Here is a 16,889-nt window from a genome sequence, read left to right as displayed (position 1 = left end):
TTTTATTTTTCCTGGTCGGAGAAAGATATAAATTTTATATTGTAAGGGATTCATAAATATTTTAGTTGAGTTCTTGTCTGCTAGCAACAATTAAAAAAACATTTGAATATTTCTGTATTCTTGTCACTAGTTTTGAGTGGAAGTGAGTTTACCTTGTTGTAATGATATTTATTAAGTATATTTGAATAGCAAATGCAAAAATGCATAATATTGTATGCAACTTTTATTTATATTATGAATACAAGAATAATGTCTTTTTGAGAGCAGAGTTTAGCCTTTAATTGCAAAAGTATTCAGCATAAACCACAAAAAAGGAATAAAATAAAATAAATTACAAATGACTTGGCTACAATGGAGAGGAGACACTGCACCACATTACACGTTATTTGTGTGTTGTTGTTTTTAAAATGTTCTATTATTCCCCCTTCATACTGTTTATCTCAGCCTTATAGTATGTATTAATTTTACAGTGATCTTCTTCAATTTCAATTCAAGTGGCTTTATTGGCATGACTGCATACAATACAACATTGCCAAAGCATATTAACACAAACTATACAATCAAACATAAATAAACAAAATAAACAATAACAATGGAAGGTAGGTAAGAGTAATATAAGATATAAACATGCAACAAATTAATTATTAATGAATTTATTCATGTATCTTAAAGAAATGTAGTATTAACAGTTAGACTAGTTTATATTAGCCTATATTAAATATTATAATTTAAGTTTAGTTTGTCTCTGCTGCTGTGTTAGTTTCTACTTTATGATGTAATGTAGCTGAGATATCTGTATTACAGTATAAAGGATTACTACCATGAATGTGTGAAGGGCTCATTCCTCTCATCCACCATGACCAAATCTGAGCGCGCTGCGCCACCGTGTGGCGAATCACGTTACTGCAGCGTGAGGCAGTGTTTACTGTTGCTAGGTGACGCATATAAAATCAGATATAAACTTCTACACGTCATCGAGAGCCAGTTTATTTTGCCAGCTCTAGGTATCAGTGCTGATTTTATTTTTTTGTAGTTTTTCGACATGGCAGGAAACGAGAAACTGGATTTGGTCCATCAAAACGCAATTCACGTTGAGACGATCCGGAAGGAGCAAAGACACCAGAAACTCCACACGGAGTTCAGCATCGACCCACACAGGAAATGTAAGTAGCTAAGCCAGTCTCTCCTCCTTCTGCTCTCTTTTTCTCGTTAGCTACAGATATTAATGGCTCCAGAGGACACTGTGTGCTCACAGGCAAGAAATTAGTATCAAGATGATGGATTTTCTTTTCAAGAATAGGGAATTTATCTTTCACTCTGTCTGTTTAATACAGGGACTAACACTACACAACAGTTACATTTTAATTAAAAAAAAAATGTTATATATATATATATATATATATATATATATATATTTGTTTGTGGTGTTCAGAGAATTGAAAATTGGAATCAATAAAAATGAAAACATATTTTTTTTGCTTAGGATAATCCACAGTTCTCACTGTCAGCACTTCACATTGGGGCTATGTTATTTCTCTGATAGAAAGTATTCACAGAGCTATCCATTAAAGGCACTACTTGTGATCCAAATGTGAACAAAATTGTATCCATATTAAGACAATTGGAAGCTCCTTGCTTGCAAAAGGCGAAAAAAGTTAGTAACATAACATGAACCTTATGTGTATATATATATATATATATATATATATATATATACAATGTCTCACTGACAAAACAACATGGAGCACTTTATGCCATTATGGCTGTCTGATAATGTATCTGTTGTTACATCAGAATCAGCTTTATTGGCCAAGTATGTGTCCACATTAAACTGCGTATATATTGCTGCATTTTATATAGCCTTTCTTTTCTCACAAAATGTATGTGTGTGTGTCCACTGCCTCTTAGTACATGTCCTGCCAGACAAACCCATGTCTAGGAAACCAACAGAAGTGATTGCAGACAACTGTAAGTTTACATTAGTTTGAGTTGAAAGTAAAGAAAAAAACATTTTGCTCTTCTATTCTATTCTGGATAAATAAAAGTTATAAAAACAGACACTATTGCATTCCTCCAGATCCATGTGATTGCGTTAGAGACAATGAATGTTTGAGAGCATCTGTGTTACTGATTATACATTTCTCTTTACCAGCGGACTTCATCAAGGCCTTCCACAAGGCCCGCCAAGAGCCCACCAAGAAATATACCATGCCACAGACTGAGAGTCAGGAGATAGGATGGGTGTCAACTCCACTGGTGAGGAAAACAGTGCTTTGACAATTTATTAGAATTAATAACCAAACTGCACATCATCAAGGTGGCATTGTGAGCAGAGAGCCTGCACTTTAGCTGGAGGACCTAAATCCAAGCATATAGCCTTCTGTCCCTGAATTGTAGTAAAATTACTTTTCAGCGTAACTATGAACCTGACTATACCTAATCTTAATGTCTAGAAAATGTTACTTTATGAAGTGTGAGCACATTAAAAAAAGGAGAATTGTCAAATTAGAAGATGTTATAAAGTTATCCGAGTTTAAAATATGAGGAATCGTTTTTTTCCCCAAGTTTTTAGGTTTAGATTTTAGTGTCCCAGTGTCACCTCACAGAAAAAGGGTAGATGGCTTATGTTTTAATATTAATTCCATATTGTTAAGGGTTTTGTTTGACATGTGATAAGATCTGTGTGCACAGCTTTATGAATTGTAACTCATTTTGGTACCAAAAATACATCCCAGTAAAAAGATTGTACAGCAGATCTGACCGGGCCATAACTACGGTAGTTTTAAGTACCAAAACTGATAAAACTGGAACATTTAACTGTAATAAAGCAGTCATAAATAAATCTTACAATAGTTGTTGAGTTTTACATGTAGGGGCATTTCTATGGAAGTGAACAAGAGTATTGATCCTATTTTAAAAAAATATTTAATTCAATTTTCAAAAAGATTCCTGAAATCCCACTTTTGAATATTGCAAAAATATTTTTATTTCAACAATCAAACCTAAAGAAAGCACAGACGCATGAACATGTTTTCTGGTTTTATGTAATGGTCACTTAGATCCAACTTTATCTCCAGATCTTACTCAAATGCTAATTCTGTCCATTATTTTTTCCCCCAGATCCCATCAAACCGCAACGACAAGAGATTCAATTTCTACCGATTGAGCTCGGACATCACCAAACACAAAGAATCTGCCCTGCGTTCATCAAATTAGACCAAGACAAAAAGAATGTAAATCTACAAAAAGTGAGCACCTATGTTCAGATTTATTTGTTTATCATACAAACAGGTGTCATCGCCAAAAGCTGCCCTTTTGCATTTCCATCTTCGCAAGCTAAGAAAAACCCTTGCAGGGGAAACATTTGCACAGGTCTATACAAAGCACACTTGTCCATCACATACTTATCATATTAATGAATGGGGAAAGGGCAAAACTAACAGCTGCTCAATATTATAAAATGTCATGTCACATGGGAGAGAACCAATGAGTCAAGGAGCTCGAAAAAATAAAACAGAATACACCAAACTCAGAAGAGCACGCAGTGTAAATTAGACGGCAAGGAGGTTGGTGTAGATATTGAGGTGTAATCACAGAAAGTTGCTTTAAAACCACTTTATCAAATAGGTATATAGAGAGACAATTATGTCCACAGAACATAAACACTGGTCTATACCAACTAAAAGAACAACAGACATTAATTTTCATAACATTCAAATACTCTCTTAGTGGTTTGGGTAGCTCTATGTAGTCCACTCTTGGGTTTACCATTTCTGTAAAGGGAGACCTTTTCTTCACCAGTCATGTCCTTCCTCAGCAATATGGCAGGACGTCTCTCTCTCTCTCTCTGTGTGTGTGGCTTGAAGGGTCCTCCATATCAATCCAGACACATTTACAGAAGACATATTGTACAAAAGGCGTAGAAGAAAAGCCTACGGTCTCCTAAATGTCTCCTGATGTATATGGAGGAGAGACTGGGGAGCAGGTGTGGGAAATCCTGCCTAGAAGCAAGGTCCGAGTCCAGCCTATTGACCAGCCTCTGTCAGTTTTTACGAGCGAGACTTCATCTTCTTACGTACAGACTTGCCTGGGCGTTTCTGAAAAAGAAAGGGAAAAAATTTTAGCTTCTCTGCAGTAATGAGCACACTGTTTTTCTACTAACTTTATAATTTCCTTTGGCAAATTGTCTACGTTTATTAAATCAGTCAGCAGTGTTTTATGTGTGTGTGACTCACATTTTGTCCTCCTTTGCCTTTCTTCCCTCCTTTGCCGCCCTTTGCATGAGCCACTTTGGCACGGAAACTGGACACATCATTGAAGCTCTCCTTGGTGTTCCACTTCTTTCCACTCTTCTTGCCTCCAAAGCCAAACTTCTGGTCCTTGTATTTTCTTTTGGCATTGGCGCTGTCAAAATAACAGTAACAATTTCAGCTTTTTGTGAAAATGCCACAAATGTCAAGAGTTAGAAACATTACACTTAAGATATATATGAATGCAATGTTCACAGATGAAATGTAACACCTTACCCCTTCTTGTTCAACGCTTTCTTGGGACCCTGAGAAGAGTCTTTACCCGTCTTCTTGTCTCCTTCCAAGAAATCCAGTTTGTCAGTCATTCCTAGGAGTGGGGATGATCAGAAATCTTAAATCTCAATTTGAAAACATTTTCACACATTAATATTTTGGGGAACAGAAGTTAAAGAGAAAGTTCATCTATGTTAATAACCATCAATATTTGACAGCAATTTCCAGAATGAATAAAACCACACTTCTAAAAAAAAAAAAAAACCTCACCTTTCTGGTATTTCTTTACCGCAGACATCATAGCTTTCTTCTCTTTCTGTCTCTTCTGGATCACTTCTATTTGGACCTGGCACACATTAAAAATTCACGTTAATTCTTTGCACCAAAATTGGCCTCTATTAGCCTCTGACAAAGAAGTCTCTAATGGGGTGAAATCCAATAAGATGCTGGTCTAACATCTGTTTTTGCATATTACCATTACACATCAATGATCAACAGTGTAAAGGTAGACCTATAGTTCACATAAACGGGAAACCACAGTATATCCTACATGTTAAAGGGTATTTTTAAGAAGGGATCCCATAACAACACTTGTATGATGTAAAGTAGACAACATTGTTTGCATTCTACTTCACATTTGCTGCATCTTTCCAATGAACAAGGTAAAAGGAATCCAGTAAGAGTTATAGTAACCATACAAAACATGCACCAACCTTTTTGCCAAACTTCCTTTGCTCACGCAGTTTCTTCGCCTTCTCCGACTTCTCCAGTATCATCTGCTTTGAGATCAGCTTTTTCCTGATCTGGACAGAGGAAGAGAAAACATTTCCGTTTGTGCCAATATTTGGATTTATGTCTGATGGGAAGAAAGAGCAACTTTGCTCAGTTCCTGAACTAATGTGTGTGATGAAATGTCAACTGCCCACACAGTTTAGACATTAATTAAGGAACGGAAGAAGACATCATCCAGAATAATATTTACAATAATGCTAGAACATATCTACTAGATGTGTTATGGTACATGTCAGACATCAAGCTATTCAGTACACCACTCGCAGTTTAAGATGTACAAATGAAGACATAGAATTAGGTTACATTTTTTGGTCCGGATTTTAAAAACTCTGAGAGACCAGCTGCAGGTCTTTCAGCAAGGCTCTTCTTTCAGTTTTATTTCTCCAATTTTTTTAAATGATTTGAAATAAGAGCTTTGAATTTGTTGTTTTGCAGCGTCATCCTGTATGAGACAACACCCCTGTAATGAGGAAAATGCTCACCTTCTGCATTTGCTGGTCTGACTTGGCCATCTCTGCAAAGTAATCATCGGGTCTCTTGGTGGATATGCCATGCTTGTTTAAGAGGGGCAGTGCCTCCAGGACTGTAGCTTGAGCTTGACGGTAGCTGTAAGTTAACAAACACAGAACATAAAGGATGCGTAGATACTCTCTCTGCAGCAGTGACAAAATGTTTTTAGCAGAAGGGAGAAATTTTATTTAGATGAAGCAGCAATTAAGTTTTAGTGTCATGTATTTTCCAGAGTGAAAAGTGACCAAACAGTGCAAGCTGATCCGTAGATACTATGTGTATCTGTACTTTTTCAGCCAAAATTATTATTACTCTGCACTCATAGAAACCAAAATAAATATGTGAATGTATTTTGTATGTTTGCTGGAAGACAACATGAAATATCCATCCATCCATCCATCTTCTTCCGCTTATCCGGGGCCGGGTCGCGGGGGCAGCAGTCTAAGCAGGGACTCCCAGACTTCCTTCGCCCCAGACACTTCCTCCAGCTCCTCCGGGGGGATCCCGAGGCGTTCCCAGGCCAGCCGAGAGACATAGTCCCTCCAGCGTGTCCTGGGTCTTCCCCGGGGCCGCCTCCCGGTGGGACATGCCCAGAACACCTCCCGAGGGAGGCGTCCAGGAGGCATCCGGATCAGATGCCCTAGCCACCTCAGCTGGCTCCTCTCGACGTGGAGGAGCAGCGGCTCTACTCGAGCTCCCCGTGTGACTGAGCTCCTCACCCTATCTCTAAGGGAGCGCCCAGCCACTCGGCGGAGGAAGCCCATTTCGCCGCTTGTATCCGCGATCTTGTCCTTTCGGTCACTACCCAAAGCTCATGACCATAGGTGAGGGCAGGAGCGTAGATTGACCGGTAAATCGAGAGCTTTGTCTTTCGACTCAGCTCCTTCTTTACCACAACGGTCCGATACAGCGCCCGCATCACTGCAGGCGCTGCACCGATCCGCCTGTCAATCTCACGCTCCATCCGTCCCTCACTCGTGAACAAGACCCCGAGATACTTAAACTCCTCCACTTGGGGCAAGGACTCCCCACCCACGCGAAGAGAGCAAACCACCTTTTCCGGTCAAGAACCATGGCCTCAGATTTGGAAGAGCTGATTCTCATCCCAGCTGCTTCACACTCGGCTGCAAACCGTCCCAGTGCATGCTGCAGGTCCTGGTTTGAAGAAGCCATCAGAACGACATCATCTGCAAACAGCAGAGATGAGATCCTGTGGTTCCCAAACCGGACACCCTCCGGCCCCTGACTGCGCCTAGAAATTCTGTCCATATAAATTATGAACAGAACCGGTGACAAAGGGCAGCCCTGGCGGAGTCCAACATGCACCGGGAACAGGTCTGACTTACTGCCGGCAATGCGAACACAGCTCCTGCTCCGGTTATACAGGGACCGGACAGCCCTTAGCAAAGGGCCCCGGACCCCATACTCCCAGAGCACTCCCCACAAAGCGCCCGGGGCACACGGTCGAATGCCTTCTCCAGATCCACAAAGCACATGTGGACTGGTTGGGCAAACTCCCATGAACCCTCGAGCACCCGATGGAGAGTATAGAGCTGGTCCAGTGTTCCACGACCGGGGACGAAAACCACTCTGCTCCTCCTGAATCCGAGGTTCGACTATCGGACCAATTCTCCTCTCCAGTACCCTGGAATAGACCTTACCGGGAGGCTGAGAAGTGTGATCCCTCTGTGATTGGAACACACCCTCCGGTCCCCCTTCTTATACAGAGAGGACCACACCCCGGTCTGCCAGTCCAGAGGCACTGTCCCAGACCGCCACGCGATGTTGCAGAGACGTGTCAGCCAAGACAGTCCCACAACATCCAGAGACTTAAGATACTCAGGACGGATCTCATCCACCCCCGAAGCCTTGCCACCAAGGAGCTTGCCAACAACCTCAGTGACTTCGGCCAGGGTGATGGGAGAGTCCGCCTCCGGGTCCCCAGCCTCCGCTTCCTCTTCGGAAGACGTGACAGCGGGATTGAGGAGATCCTCAAAGTATTCCTTCCACCGTCCGACAACATCCCCAGTCGAGGTCAACAGCTCTCCACCCGCACCGTACAAGGTGTTGGTGAAGAACTGCTTCCCCCTCCTGAGCCGTCGGACGGTTTGCCAGAATTTCTTTGAGGCCGACCGATAGTCCTCCTCCATGGCCTCTCCGAACCTCTCCCAGTCCTGAGTTTTTGCCTCTGTGACCGCCACGGGCTGCAGCACGCTTAGCCTGCCGGTACCTGTCAGCTGCCTCGGGAGTCCCACGAGCCAACAAGGCCCGATAGGACTCCTTCTTCAGCCTGACGGCATCCCTTACTTCCGGCGTCCACCACCGTGTTCGGGGATTGCCGCCGCGACAGGCACCAGAAACCTTGCGACCACAGCTACGAGCCGCGCATCGACAATGGAGGTGGAAAACATGGTCCACTCGGACTCAATGTCCCCAACCTCCCCGGGATCTGGGAGAAGCTCTCCCGGAGGTGTGAGTTGTAGACCCTGCTGGCAGAGGGCTCCGCCAGACGTTCCCAGCAGACCCTCACGATACGCTTGGGCCTGCCAAGTCTGTCCGGCTTCCTCCCCCGCCAGCGGATCCAACTCACCACCAGGTGGTGATCGGTTGACAGCTCCGCCCCTCTCTTCACTTTAAGGACTTCACCCGCGTGTCTTGGACACGCGGGTGAAGTCCTTAAAGTCAGAAAAAGGGTAAATTTGAACATCTACATTTCCATGACAACTGGGCAACTCCATCTGCTGAGGAAGATCGCATGATACGACCAAAAGCTTCAGAACAGCTACTTGGTGGACCTTGTGGTTTGTGGTTGTCAAAAAAAGCTTGTTAACATAACATTTTCAACAAACTGCACATCGAGTAATGGACACTCACAAGAACATCTCCCTCTGGAAATCATCTTCCGCATTGACATCTCCATTGGTTGGACTTGGAACTTTCCCTTCAACTTTGGAAAGAACGTCTTCAGCCGGCGGGTTGGTCAGGTCCAACCTCTCCACCCAGGGAAGGTCTTTACGGAAGTCAGCAAGGCACTGTTTCAAACCCTCCTGCATCACAACATACATTAGAGACAGTGTATCATCAAATGTCCAAGTATGTTAAGTAACTGTTATTGTAATAATTTTTACAAGCTTCACAAAAATCTGTTAGATTTTTTTAAACGTGTTTTCTTTCCCACATGCCATAACTAACCACTCATAGAAATACACCAAAGCTGGACAAGAATTCTAACATTTCAGGTTTGTTGATGAATTTACTCACCACATTGTTGACTAACTTTTTGGGTTTATCCACCAGAACATTCATCCCAGGTTTCAACAACCCCTTTGCAAAGGCTTCTTGAAGCTAAAGAAAACAAAAATTGGTCAGGTATATTCTCTTAACATATCTTGTTGTGCAACCCAAACACACTTACAGCCAATGTATAAATACATCCACACAACATACTAAAGCAACGTAACAGTAACGTTAAAATCAAGTTTATGGCATTTTCACTATTATTTTCATCAGTATGTCGTATCATCTGAACAATTTTGTAACAACAAAAATTACTTTTCTGAGTCAGGCACAGTAGTTTTTACAGTTGTTAGCTTCGGTTGGCTAACGTTAGCCAATGTTAGCATGAAAACATTTCACTCACTTCATCGTCTGATAATTCACTGTTTTCTTCCTCGGACTCCTGTCCGAGCAGCGCCTCCTCCTCTACTGACTCCATGGTCCTGCTATCGACAATCATAAGATGAGAATATGTGATCTACTGGCCTGTAAACATGAAGAAACCGGCTATGTATGGATGTGGACACTGCTCCTCACATGTATGAGCGTTTCACGTGGGGCGGAAGTGACGACGAGTGATGGCGTTGAATGTTCTACTAAAAAATCCGCCGGCGAAAAGGATGTGTAAGATCAAAGGTTCCTACATGGGGAAAAAATCTGATATTTATTAGTATTGGTTTTATATATTATTTCATACATTGAAAAGTGAACTAAAATATCACACGTTTTTTTAGAAACTTTACCACCTTATACCTTTATTTTTTGTTGAAATTCTTTTACTCGTTTTAAATATATTTTATTATTACAGTTCTTGAAGGCCTGCAAACGTGACGTATTTCACGTATTAAATAGATATTATATCTATATAAAATATAAGTTAGTGAAAACAAATTTAATTCGAGTATGTAATGTCAAGGGATTCCTCCTGCAGGTGCTATCGTGCACCTGACCAGATTGTAGTGATAGATAGATAGATAGATAGATAGATAGATAGATAGATAGATAGATAGATAGATAGATAGATAGATAGATAGATAGATAGATAGATAGATAGATAGATAGATAGATAGATAGATAGATAGATAGATAGATAGATAAAGCTAGATTTGTAGATTTGTCCTGTAGGAGAGATCAAAACGGGAGAGGCCGATGACCAGTGCTACTTTTACTAATAGTCATTTCTGCACACATCTACCTTTGTGCATTTCATAATTGTTAATCAGATGTCTACTTTTTTCTAGGTGCAGACTGGCCCTCACTTGTGTGTATGTGTGTTTGTGTCTGCCTGTCTTCCTAGATATGTTTGGGTTAATTTCAAGCCCTCTTTCTCTTTTCCTTACTGATCCTGTGAATGTCACTGACCACTGAGAGGCTGAACACATTTTATAAGGTAGTGGTGACCATGTTAACTTGTTTCACTATGTGTTCTGTCTTTAAACAGTGGCTGCAAATTGATTATCTCCTCAAAAATAGTTGGAGGATACTGATCTACTGTAACCTCGCTCAGATTTCCCACACACATTCTGATGTTCTTCTGAGAGAAATCAAGGTATATATGCAAAGGCGATTAGCTCCAAATATCCAAACTTGAAGTACAGTGAGATGGGCAGAGTTACTGTGTAAAATCTGCAGTATTATCACTGTACACTGTACAAGAGATGGGAATCACAATCATTCACTTTTTTCACAACATTTTATGTTGAATAAAGACAGTTTGTATTCATCTTCTGTAGTCATGTAGCAGTCGTGTGTGGAGGGCTTGCAGTTAGAGCCAGAGTGTGCACATGCTGAATGCTAATGGCGTGCTTTGGCCAGTGACCGTGAAAGTAACTTGATCTTGCTCAAAATGTCACTTGAAAGAGATTCATCTCAAGTGGTCTAGCAAGGAACTCAACCCTACAAAGGGCTGTATTAAGAGTTGTCAACCATGAGAATGTACTTCTATTCACCAGACACATTACTGTCATGATCCTGCCAGTCTCCTCTGTCTCTCTGTGTTTGTGTGTCTGTCTGGGCGTGGCAACTCTGGTTCCTCCTATCACCTAACGTTCCTGCTCGGCCTACCACATACCTGAAGCTCATCCATAATCAAGACACTGCAGTATTTATACCCTGGGTCTTCACTCCAGTCTTTGCCAGATTGTCAGTTTATCTCTGTGGTAATTGTACGGCGCATGTCAAGGCGCTTGCTTTGTTTCATGTGTTTTGACCAAAGACTAACTTGTTGTCTCCCTGTGTTTAGGTTCAACTCGTCTCTGGACGTTTCCTGCCTGCCTGCCTCGCTCTTTGTCCACCTTGCCACACTCTCAGCCTCACCTAGATGGAACCCTGAAATCCATGTGTCTTCGTCTACCCCTGCTCTGCTCACCCCATGCCAGCTACCTCAGTCATCTCACAGAATAAAACAAAATAAAACTGTGTTCACTTCCAACAAACTCCCTTTCTGAGTCTGGATTTGGGTCCAGCTTTGTCGGAGTAGCATAACAATTACATTATATAATCAGTATAATCATTGTTGGAGCTAGTACAACCAATATTAGCTAGTACAACCAATATTAGATTAGATTCAACTTTATTGTCATTACACATGTAAAAGGCAACTAAATGCAGTTTAGGTCGAACCAGAAGTGCAATAAGCAAGTGCAGGATATAAAATATGTGCATAAATGCAGGATAGAGCAATACTATGAAAATGTTTTACAAGTGGTACAATGGACATTATATACAAATGGCATTACTATAAACAGAAGTATACTGATGGAAGTAGTGCAATGAATATTCAGTAGTGCAAATTATGGACAGAAATAGTTAACTGTGCAGTAGATGAGTTATTGCAGTATTTGGTATATAGTACTGGAGTGCAAATTATGTAGTATATGTATAAACAAATAGTCCCGCAGTGCAAATGAATATGTGGTACATATACAAAAATTAGCAGCAGCAAAAAAATTTTTTGGCAGCATTTAAGGTTAAAGTATATGAGGGGACTGTGGAATCAGCGGGGGCAGAGTTCAGTAGGAAGACGGCTCTGGGAAAAAAGCTATTTCTCAGTCTGCTGGTCCTTGTCCGGAGGCACCTGAGATACCTGCCGGAAGGCTGGGGAGAAAACAGTCTCTGGGCGGGGTGAGAGAAGTCCTTAAGAAAGCTGCGGGCTCGACGCAGACAGCGCTTTCCTCCGGATGTCCTCAATGGCTGGAAGTGGAGTCCCTGTGATGCGCTGGGCAGTTTTCACCACCCACTCCAGTGCCTTGTGCTCTGCAGCAGAGCAGTTCCCATACAAGACTGTGTCACAGTTGGTTAGGATGCTCTCTACTGTGCAGTAGAAGTTCACCAGGATAGCTGAGGACAGTTGGCTCTTCTTCAGTGTCCTTAGGAAGAAGAGGTGCTGGTGAGCCTTCTTGACCAGGCAGGAGGTGTTGGTGGTCCAGGACAGATTGGGTATGGGTCCCCAGGAACTTGAAGCTGGAGACACACTCAACAGCCATCCTGTTAATGTGGATGGGGTCATGTGTGCCTCCTCTCTTCTTCCTGAAGTCCACGATGAACTCCTTTGTGTTGGAGGTGTTAAGGAGCAAGTTATTGTCTGTGCACCAGGTGCTGGACCTCCTCCCTGTAGGCAGCCTCATTGTTGTTGCTGATGAGACCAATCACCGTAGTATCGTCTGCAAACTTGATGATAAGATCCATGCGCAGGCCTGCAGTCGAGTGTGATGTATGCTCTGCCAATTACTGTAAGACATATCATGCAATACAAGACAAAAGCAGGCATAGCAGTGTAAGTGTGACTCCCTGTCTAAGAGGCCATTTAGGTCATTAAACATTTAGAGGGGCAAAAGGTTTAGCCTTAGGAACCATTTTTAATTCGATAAAGTGGACAGTACACTGTGACATGTTATCTGTAATGCCAGAGAACAGATATATGCAAATAACATAGATAAAACTAAATGTCCTGGAGGGCAAAACATCTGCAGGACTTCATTTCAACCATACACTACAGTAACAGAATGTCAATAATCAACATGCTTCTAACCAGAAATTATAAGTCAGCTGCAGTCGGCATCATAACAGTAATTTCCCATTTTACATTGTTCTACTTGTATGTTTTTCTTGGCAGCAGTCCACTGAGACAAATTACAGGCCCTGTCGAAATGCATGTCATTTTGACAAAAACACAAGAGATGTTTGCAGTTTGATTTGTAATGCACTGGCTTGGGAGTGAAAACTCCATTTTGTGTTATGTAGGTTTGTAGGGACTTACTTGTGTGCCTGCTGGTGTCTTGTCCTGTTCTGTGTTATCCTGTGTTGCACTGTGTGTCAGAATTTCTAAGTGTACAGAAAAGGACACAATATCTAGAGTTTCTTAGTGAATAAAATGCTGTACACTGCAAAAGAATGTGTTACATTATTATTTTTCAATAAGTTTTTCCTCCCTACCCTACAGTCTGCTGCTGTTATTGACAATTGGAGTCGTCCTCTCTTTGACAATGGTTTTCAGGATTGGACAGGAGCACTTTGACCAGAAAGAGGCCTAATGACAGGCTCATTTGCTATAACTGCACCATGACAGAGTTCAAAAAGTGTGTTCCATATGGTATTTTCTCACTGGAAAGTTGCCTTTTCAGGTTATACTGACATTATTTTGATTCAGTCCGCAGCAACCTCTAAATAGTCCTGCAGTTAACATTGAAATAAGTTACTTTTAATGATCAACAGTCAGAGATTATAGCACAAACTAAATAATTAATGGTAGAGTAGGCATCTTTTTTTCTAGACATAATGTGTAGGGATATGTTTGTTAAACTCCCAAGCAGAAAATGATCTATTCACCTCTCTTCAGCATAATGCCAGAGACGTTTAGTGTGGTATTTACACCATGCAAATTTCATTTATTTTAGAGCTCAATAGGCTGGAGATGTAACTCTAACACTAATGCCAGATAGACACAAGGTAGACAGAAGACTTGGGACTCCTGTGATGAGTACCACTGTTCATCTGAGATGAGATCAGTCTCAGTCTTCAGTTGCTTATCCTCCTAGTCCTCAAAGCAGAAACTGACTGATCCCCTGAGAGTGACTTTCTCTCTATTCTGATGGAAATCAATATTTACGATTTGTACTTCACCACCCTTAATTCCTCTATTCTCTGGATGGTCAGATCCCCACTCTGAGACGTCTTAAAAAGGGAAAATACCATAATTTCCATTTCTGTCATTATAATCGCTTGAGCCAGACAGTAATGCGGTCCATTTAATTCACATCTCGTTGTCACTCTTCATCTCGGAGCGACAGACTGCTTCCTGACAGCAGATTGAAAATAAGTTGGATTCACTCTGTCAAACTCCTCTCTTGGAGTTATTCCTGGCTGCTGGAGCTTGGGACAAAAAAAGAACACAGTCATGAATGTCTGGGCCTAAGTTGGATGAGTGGTTAAGCTCCTATGGCACTCAATCAGCCTGAGGAGATTTGGTGATGTGTAAGTAAACAATAGTCTGGGTAAATAAATGGGAATACCATTTTAGGTCATTTTATCCCAATCTGTCCTGTCTTGAGTGGATGTGCATCCCCTCTCTCTCCATCAAAACATCCCTGACATGACTGCTAAAGAGTTGGCCTGTACCCATGCATCACTCACTAGTCCCTCACTAGCCACATCCTGCTGTCATGGACCTGCCAGTAAAAAGCTCACATCAGGCCTGCCACTAGTTGTTTGTGGGAATCATTTGAATATTATCTATGCATGGCTATATTTCAGAATAGTATGATTGGCATATTTTGGCACCCCAACCAGGTTTTTGTGTAAGGGGACAATCGTACTGGCTGTTCTTTTTCTATGTTTTGCAAACTAACAGAAGCCTCCTTATTCTAAGGTTAGAGGCAAAACAGTCTGAATTTCTCATTGCATATTGAGACTTTTGGAGGTTTGTAAGGTATATAAAACAGTGACTTTAGCTCTTAAGGATTATTTAACAAGTATCTCTGGTGTTATAACCACGTCAAGAAGAAGTAAAATGGGTGTATTTAGTCAAATCAACATTCATGAATGGCCTTCCTGATGGTTTTTGGTGGTCTTTTCTGAGAGTTTCTAATGCTACTGGCATGGTAATTGACAGTACGTGAACAATAGTGAGGATGAGCAGAAGAGACAAGAGGGGAAAGTTAATGTTCATGTCATAGTCTCGTGTTTTGCTCTCCTCTACGAGCCATCGTGACTCCATCACCAAGGATTGCTCCTCGTGGCTCTATGTTAGGCTAGTTCTGCTTAATACCAACACTAATGTGTGGACGTGAGACATTTACAAGTACAGTTTGAATATTTTTCAGCTGTTGCAGTTTTTTTTTGATTAGCGTGGATTATATTTGCTCCTTTAGAGATTTCATTTCTGCTTCTATCAGGGAACTCCTCTCTGACAGTTTTTGCAAACAGTCCATAAATAGACATGTAGTCAAGTAGAGTCCTTGACAGAAATTGCTGTGAAGACTATTTTTGCAAAATTCTGGTCTCTAACCACGATGTTGAGCTTTATCTAAAATGTTATTGTGACATTTTCCAACCTTGCATTAAGCTGGTAGACAAGTTTGATATGGGCATACAAAGTGTATCTGTGCAAAGATACTAACTCATTGGAGTACCAAACCCCATTTCCAAATAGTTCCTATAGTGACCACATAATATACCCTGGCCAGGTGACAAACTGCTTTGTAATTCAGCCTATAGACCATCAGGTGCAGGATTGCCCAATCATTAAGTGCTTTGTGGAAACCTTGTCCACAGAGCCACAGAGTGTCAAGTGGAGAGCAAGTGGTCCCTGTGTGGGCATGCAGCCCAGCATCTTTCTCCATTACGACTTGGAATTAAAGCCCAGTGTTAAACCCAAATCCCAGTCAGATGGTATGTCCCAGCTTCCTTTGGCCCAGAGTCAGCCTGCTTCCCAGAAAGCAGCTGTGCAGCCAAGAGGCTGAATGACAATGAGTGATCAGGGTGGAAAAGAAACAAGAAGATAAGCAAGGTCTTTATCACCAAATCACAAGCAATTCTCTGTAGAAAGCCCTGCGTTTTATCCTAAAATACTTAAAATAACAATACTCAGACTCAGTATTAGTCATATTCTAACATACTATAGGGAGAGTGGAAGAGGGGAAGTGTCAGTAGTCAATACGTGGACTTAGTATAATTATTATCATTGGAAAAAAGTAATTTATGCATTGACTTCAGCCAAATCACAAGAGACAGCATTTTTATTTATCAGAGGTTCTCCAGATGGTCTCCTTTTTGGCATTTTGTACAGATTCCTTGGCAAAGTTTGCGCTTCATAGAAAATCTATTATTAGGCTACAATCAAACAGGAAAATCCTTCTTATTAGCAACCAGCCCCCAAGATTTGTAAACAGGAAGCTTTTTGTGCCTTTTGCTGTGCTACGCCACTTTTCCTCTCCTCTAGAGATGGAATATTATATCCGAAGCATTTTACAGTGCCATTGGTGGAAACACTGTGTGGGACTCAAGTTGTTCTTTATGAAACATCTGCATTTGAAAAGAGTGGCAGGACAACTTAAAAAGCAAAAATGTTGTGTAAGAGAAATGAGATGTGACCTACTCACTCACATTTAATTTGTAAACCGCATTTATTAAGTTAAAAAATAAGCGTGGTGGTGTTTGGCGTAAAGGGCCTGTGAGAGATTCTGGATGTCTTCTCTTTGTATGCACGCAGTGCACTCCTCTCTGAAGCTGGACGTGATAAAAGATCCTTTCAATCAATAATGGAAATTCAACAAAAAGGCGATAGTGGTG

The 16,889-nt window shown here is 41.4% G+C and overlaps 2 protein-coding genes and 1 long non-coding RNA gene across 3 annotated transcripts; 2 read left to right on the top strand and 1 right to left on the bottom strand.

Annotated features, from left to right (window-relative positions):
* Positions 1-949: 949 nt before the first annotated feature.
* Positions 950-3,252, top strand: fam183a (family with sequence similarity 183 member A). The gene is made up of 4 exons (XM_044200127.1): positions 950-1,163; positions 1,909-1,968; positions 2,153-2,256; positions 3,121-3,252. Exons 1-4 carry the CDS (start codon positions 1,043-1,045, stop codon positions 3,214-3,216), a joined length of 381 nt encoding a protein of 126 aa, XP_044056062.1. The 5' UTR covers positions 950-1,042; the 3' UTR covers positions 3,217-3,252.
* ebna1bp2 (EBNA1 binding protein 2) lies at positions 3,250-9,686 on the bottom strand. Its single transcript, XM_044200126.1, has 9 exons — positions 9,466-9,686; positions 9,087-9,170; positions 8,700-8,872; positions 5,798-5,921; positions 5,237-5,326; positions 4,794-4,869; positions 4,527-4,617; positions 4,236-4,404; positions 3,250-4,097 (listed from the first exon to the last, which is right to left on the bottom strand). The coding sequence occupies exons 1-9, from the start codon at positions 9,559-9,561 to the stop codon at positions 4,050-4,052; spliced, it is 951 nt and encodes a 316-aa protein (XP_044056061.1). The 5' UTR covers positions 9,562-9,686; the 3' UTR covers positions 3,250-4,049.
* A 130-nt stretch (positions 9,687-9,816) lies between these two features.
* Positions 9,817-11,741, top strand: LOC122877930. Its single transcript, XR_006378373.1, has 3 exons — positions 9,817-10,650; positions 11,179-11,243; positions 11,344-11,741. It is a non-coding gene; the product is annotated as an uncharacterized LOC122877930 (long non-coding RNA).
* Positions 11,742-16,889: the final 5,148 nt, after the last annotated feature.

The sequence above is a fragment of the Siniperca chuatsi genome, linkage group LG6, assembly GCF_020085105.1.
Source record: "Siniperca chuatsi isolate FFG_IHB_CAS linkage group LG6, ASM2008510v1, whole genome shotgun sequence".
NCBI classification, from domain to species: Eukaryota; Metazoa; Chordata; class Actinopteri; order Centrarchiformes; family Sinipercidae; genus Siniperca; species Siniperca chuatsi.
The sequence above is the reverse complement of the archived record's forward strand: the minus strand, read 5'-3'. Positions and strand labels throughout refer to the sequence as shown.

Excerpts from the sequence above, each read along its gene's own strand:
- fam183a (XM_044200127.1), top strand. The coding sequence starts at position 1,043 with ATGGCAGGAAACGAGAAACTGGATTTGGTCCATCAAAACGCAATTCAC. Across the intron at positions 1,164-1,908 it reads CATCGACCCACACAGGAAAT|TACATGTCCTGCCAGACAAA; the intron begins GTAAGTAGCTAA and ends ACTGCCTCTTAG. Across the intron at positions 2,257-3,120 it reads GATGGGTGTCAACTCCACTG|ATCCCATCAAACCGCAACGA; the intron begins GTGAGGAAAACA and ends TTTTTCCCCCAG.
- ebna1bp2 (XM_044200126.1), bottom strand. The coding sequence starts at position 9,561 with ATGATTGTCGATAGCAGGACCATGGAGTCAGTAGAGGAGGAGGCGCTG. Across the intron at positions 5,922-8,699 it reads TTCCAGAGGGAGATGTTCTT|CTACCGTCAAGCTCAAGCTA; the intron begins GTGAGTGTCCAT and ends GTTAACTTACAG. Across the intron at positions 5,327-5,797 it reads CAGACCAGCAAATGCAGAAG|ATCAGGAAAAAGCTGATCTC; the intron begins GTGAGCATTTTC and ends TCCTCTGTCCAG.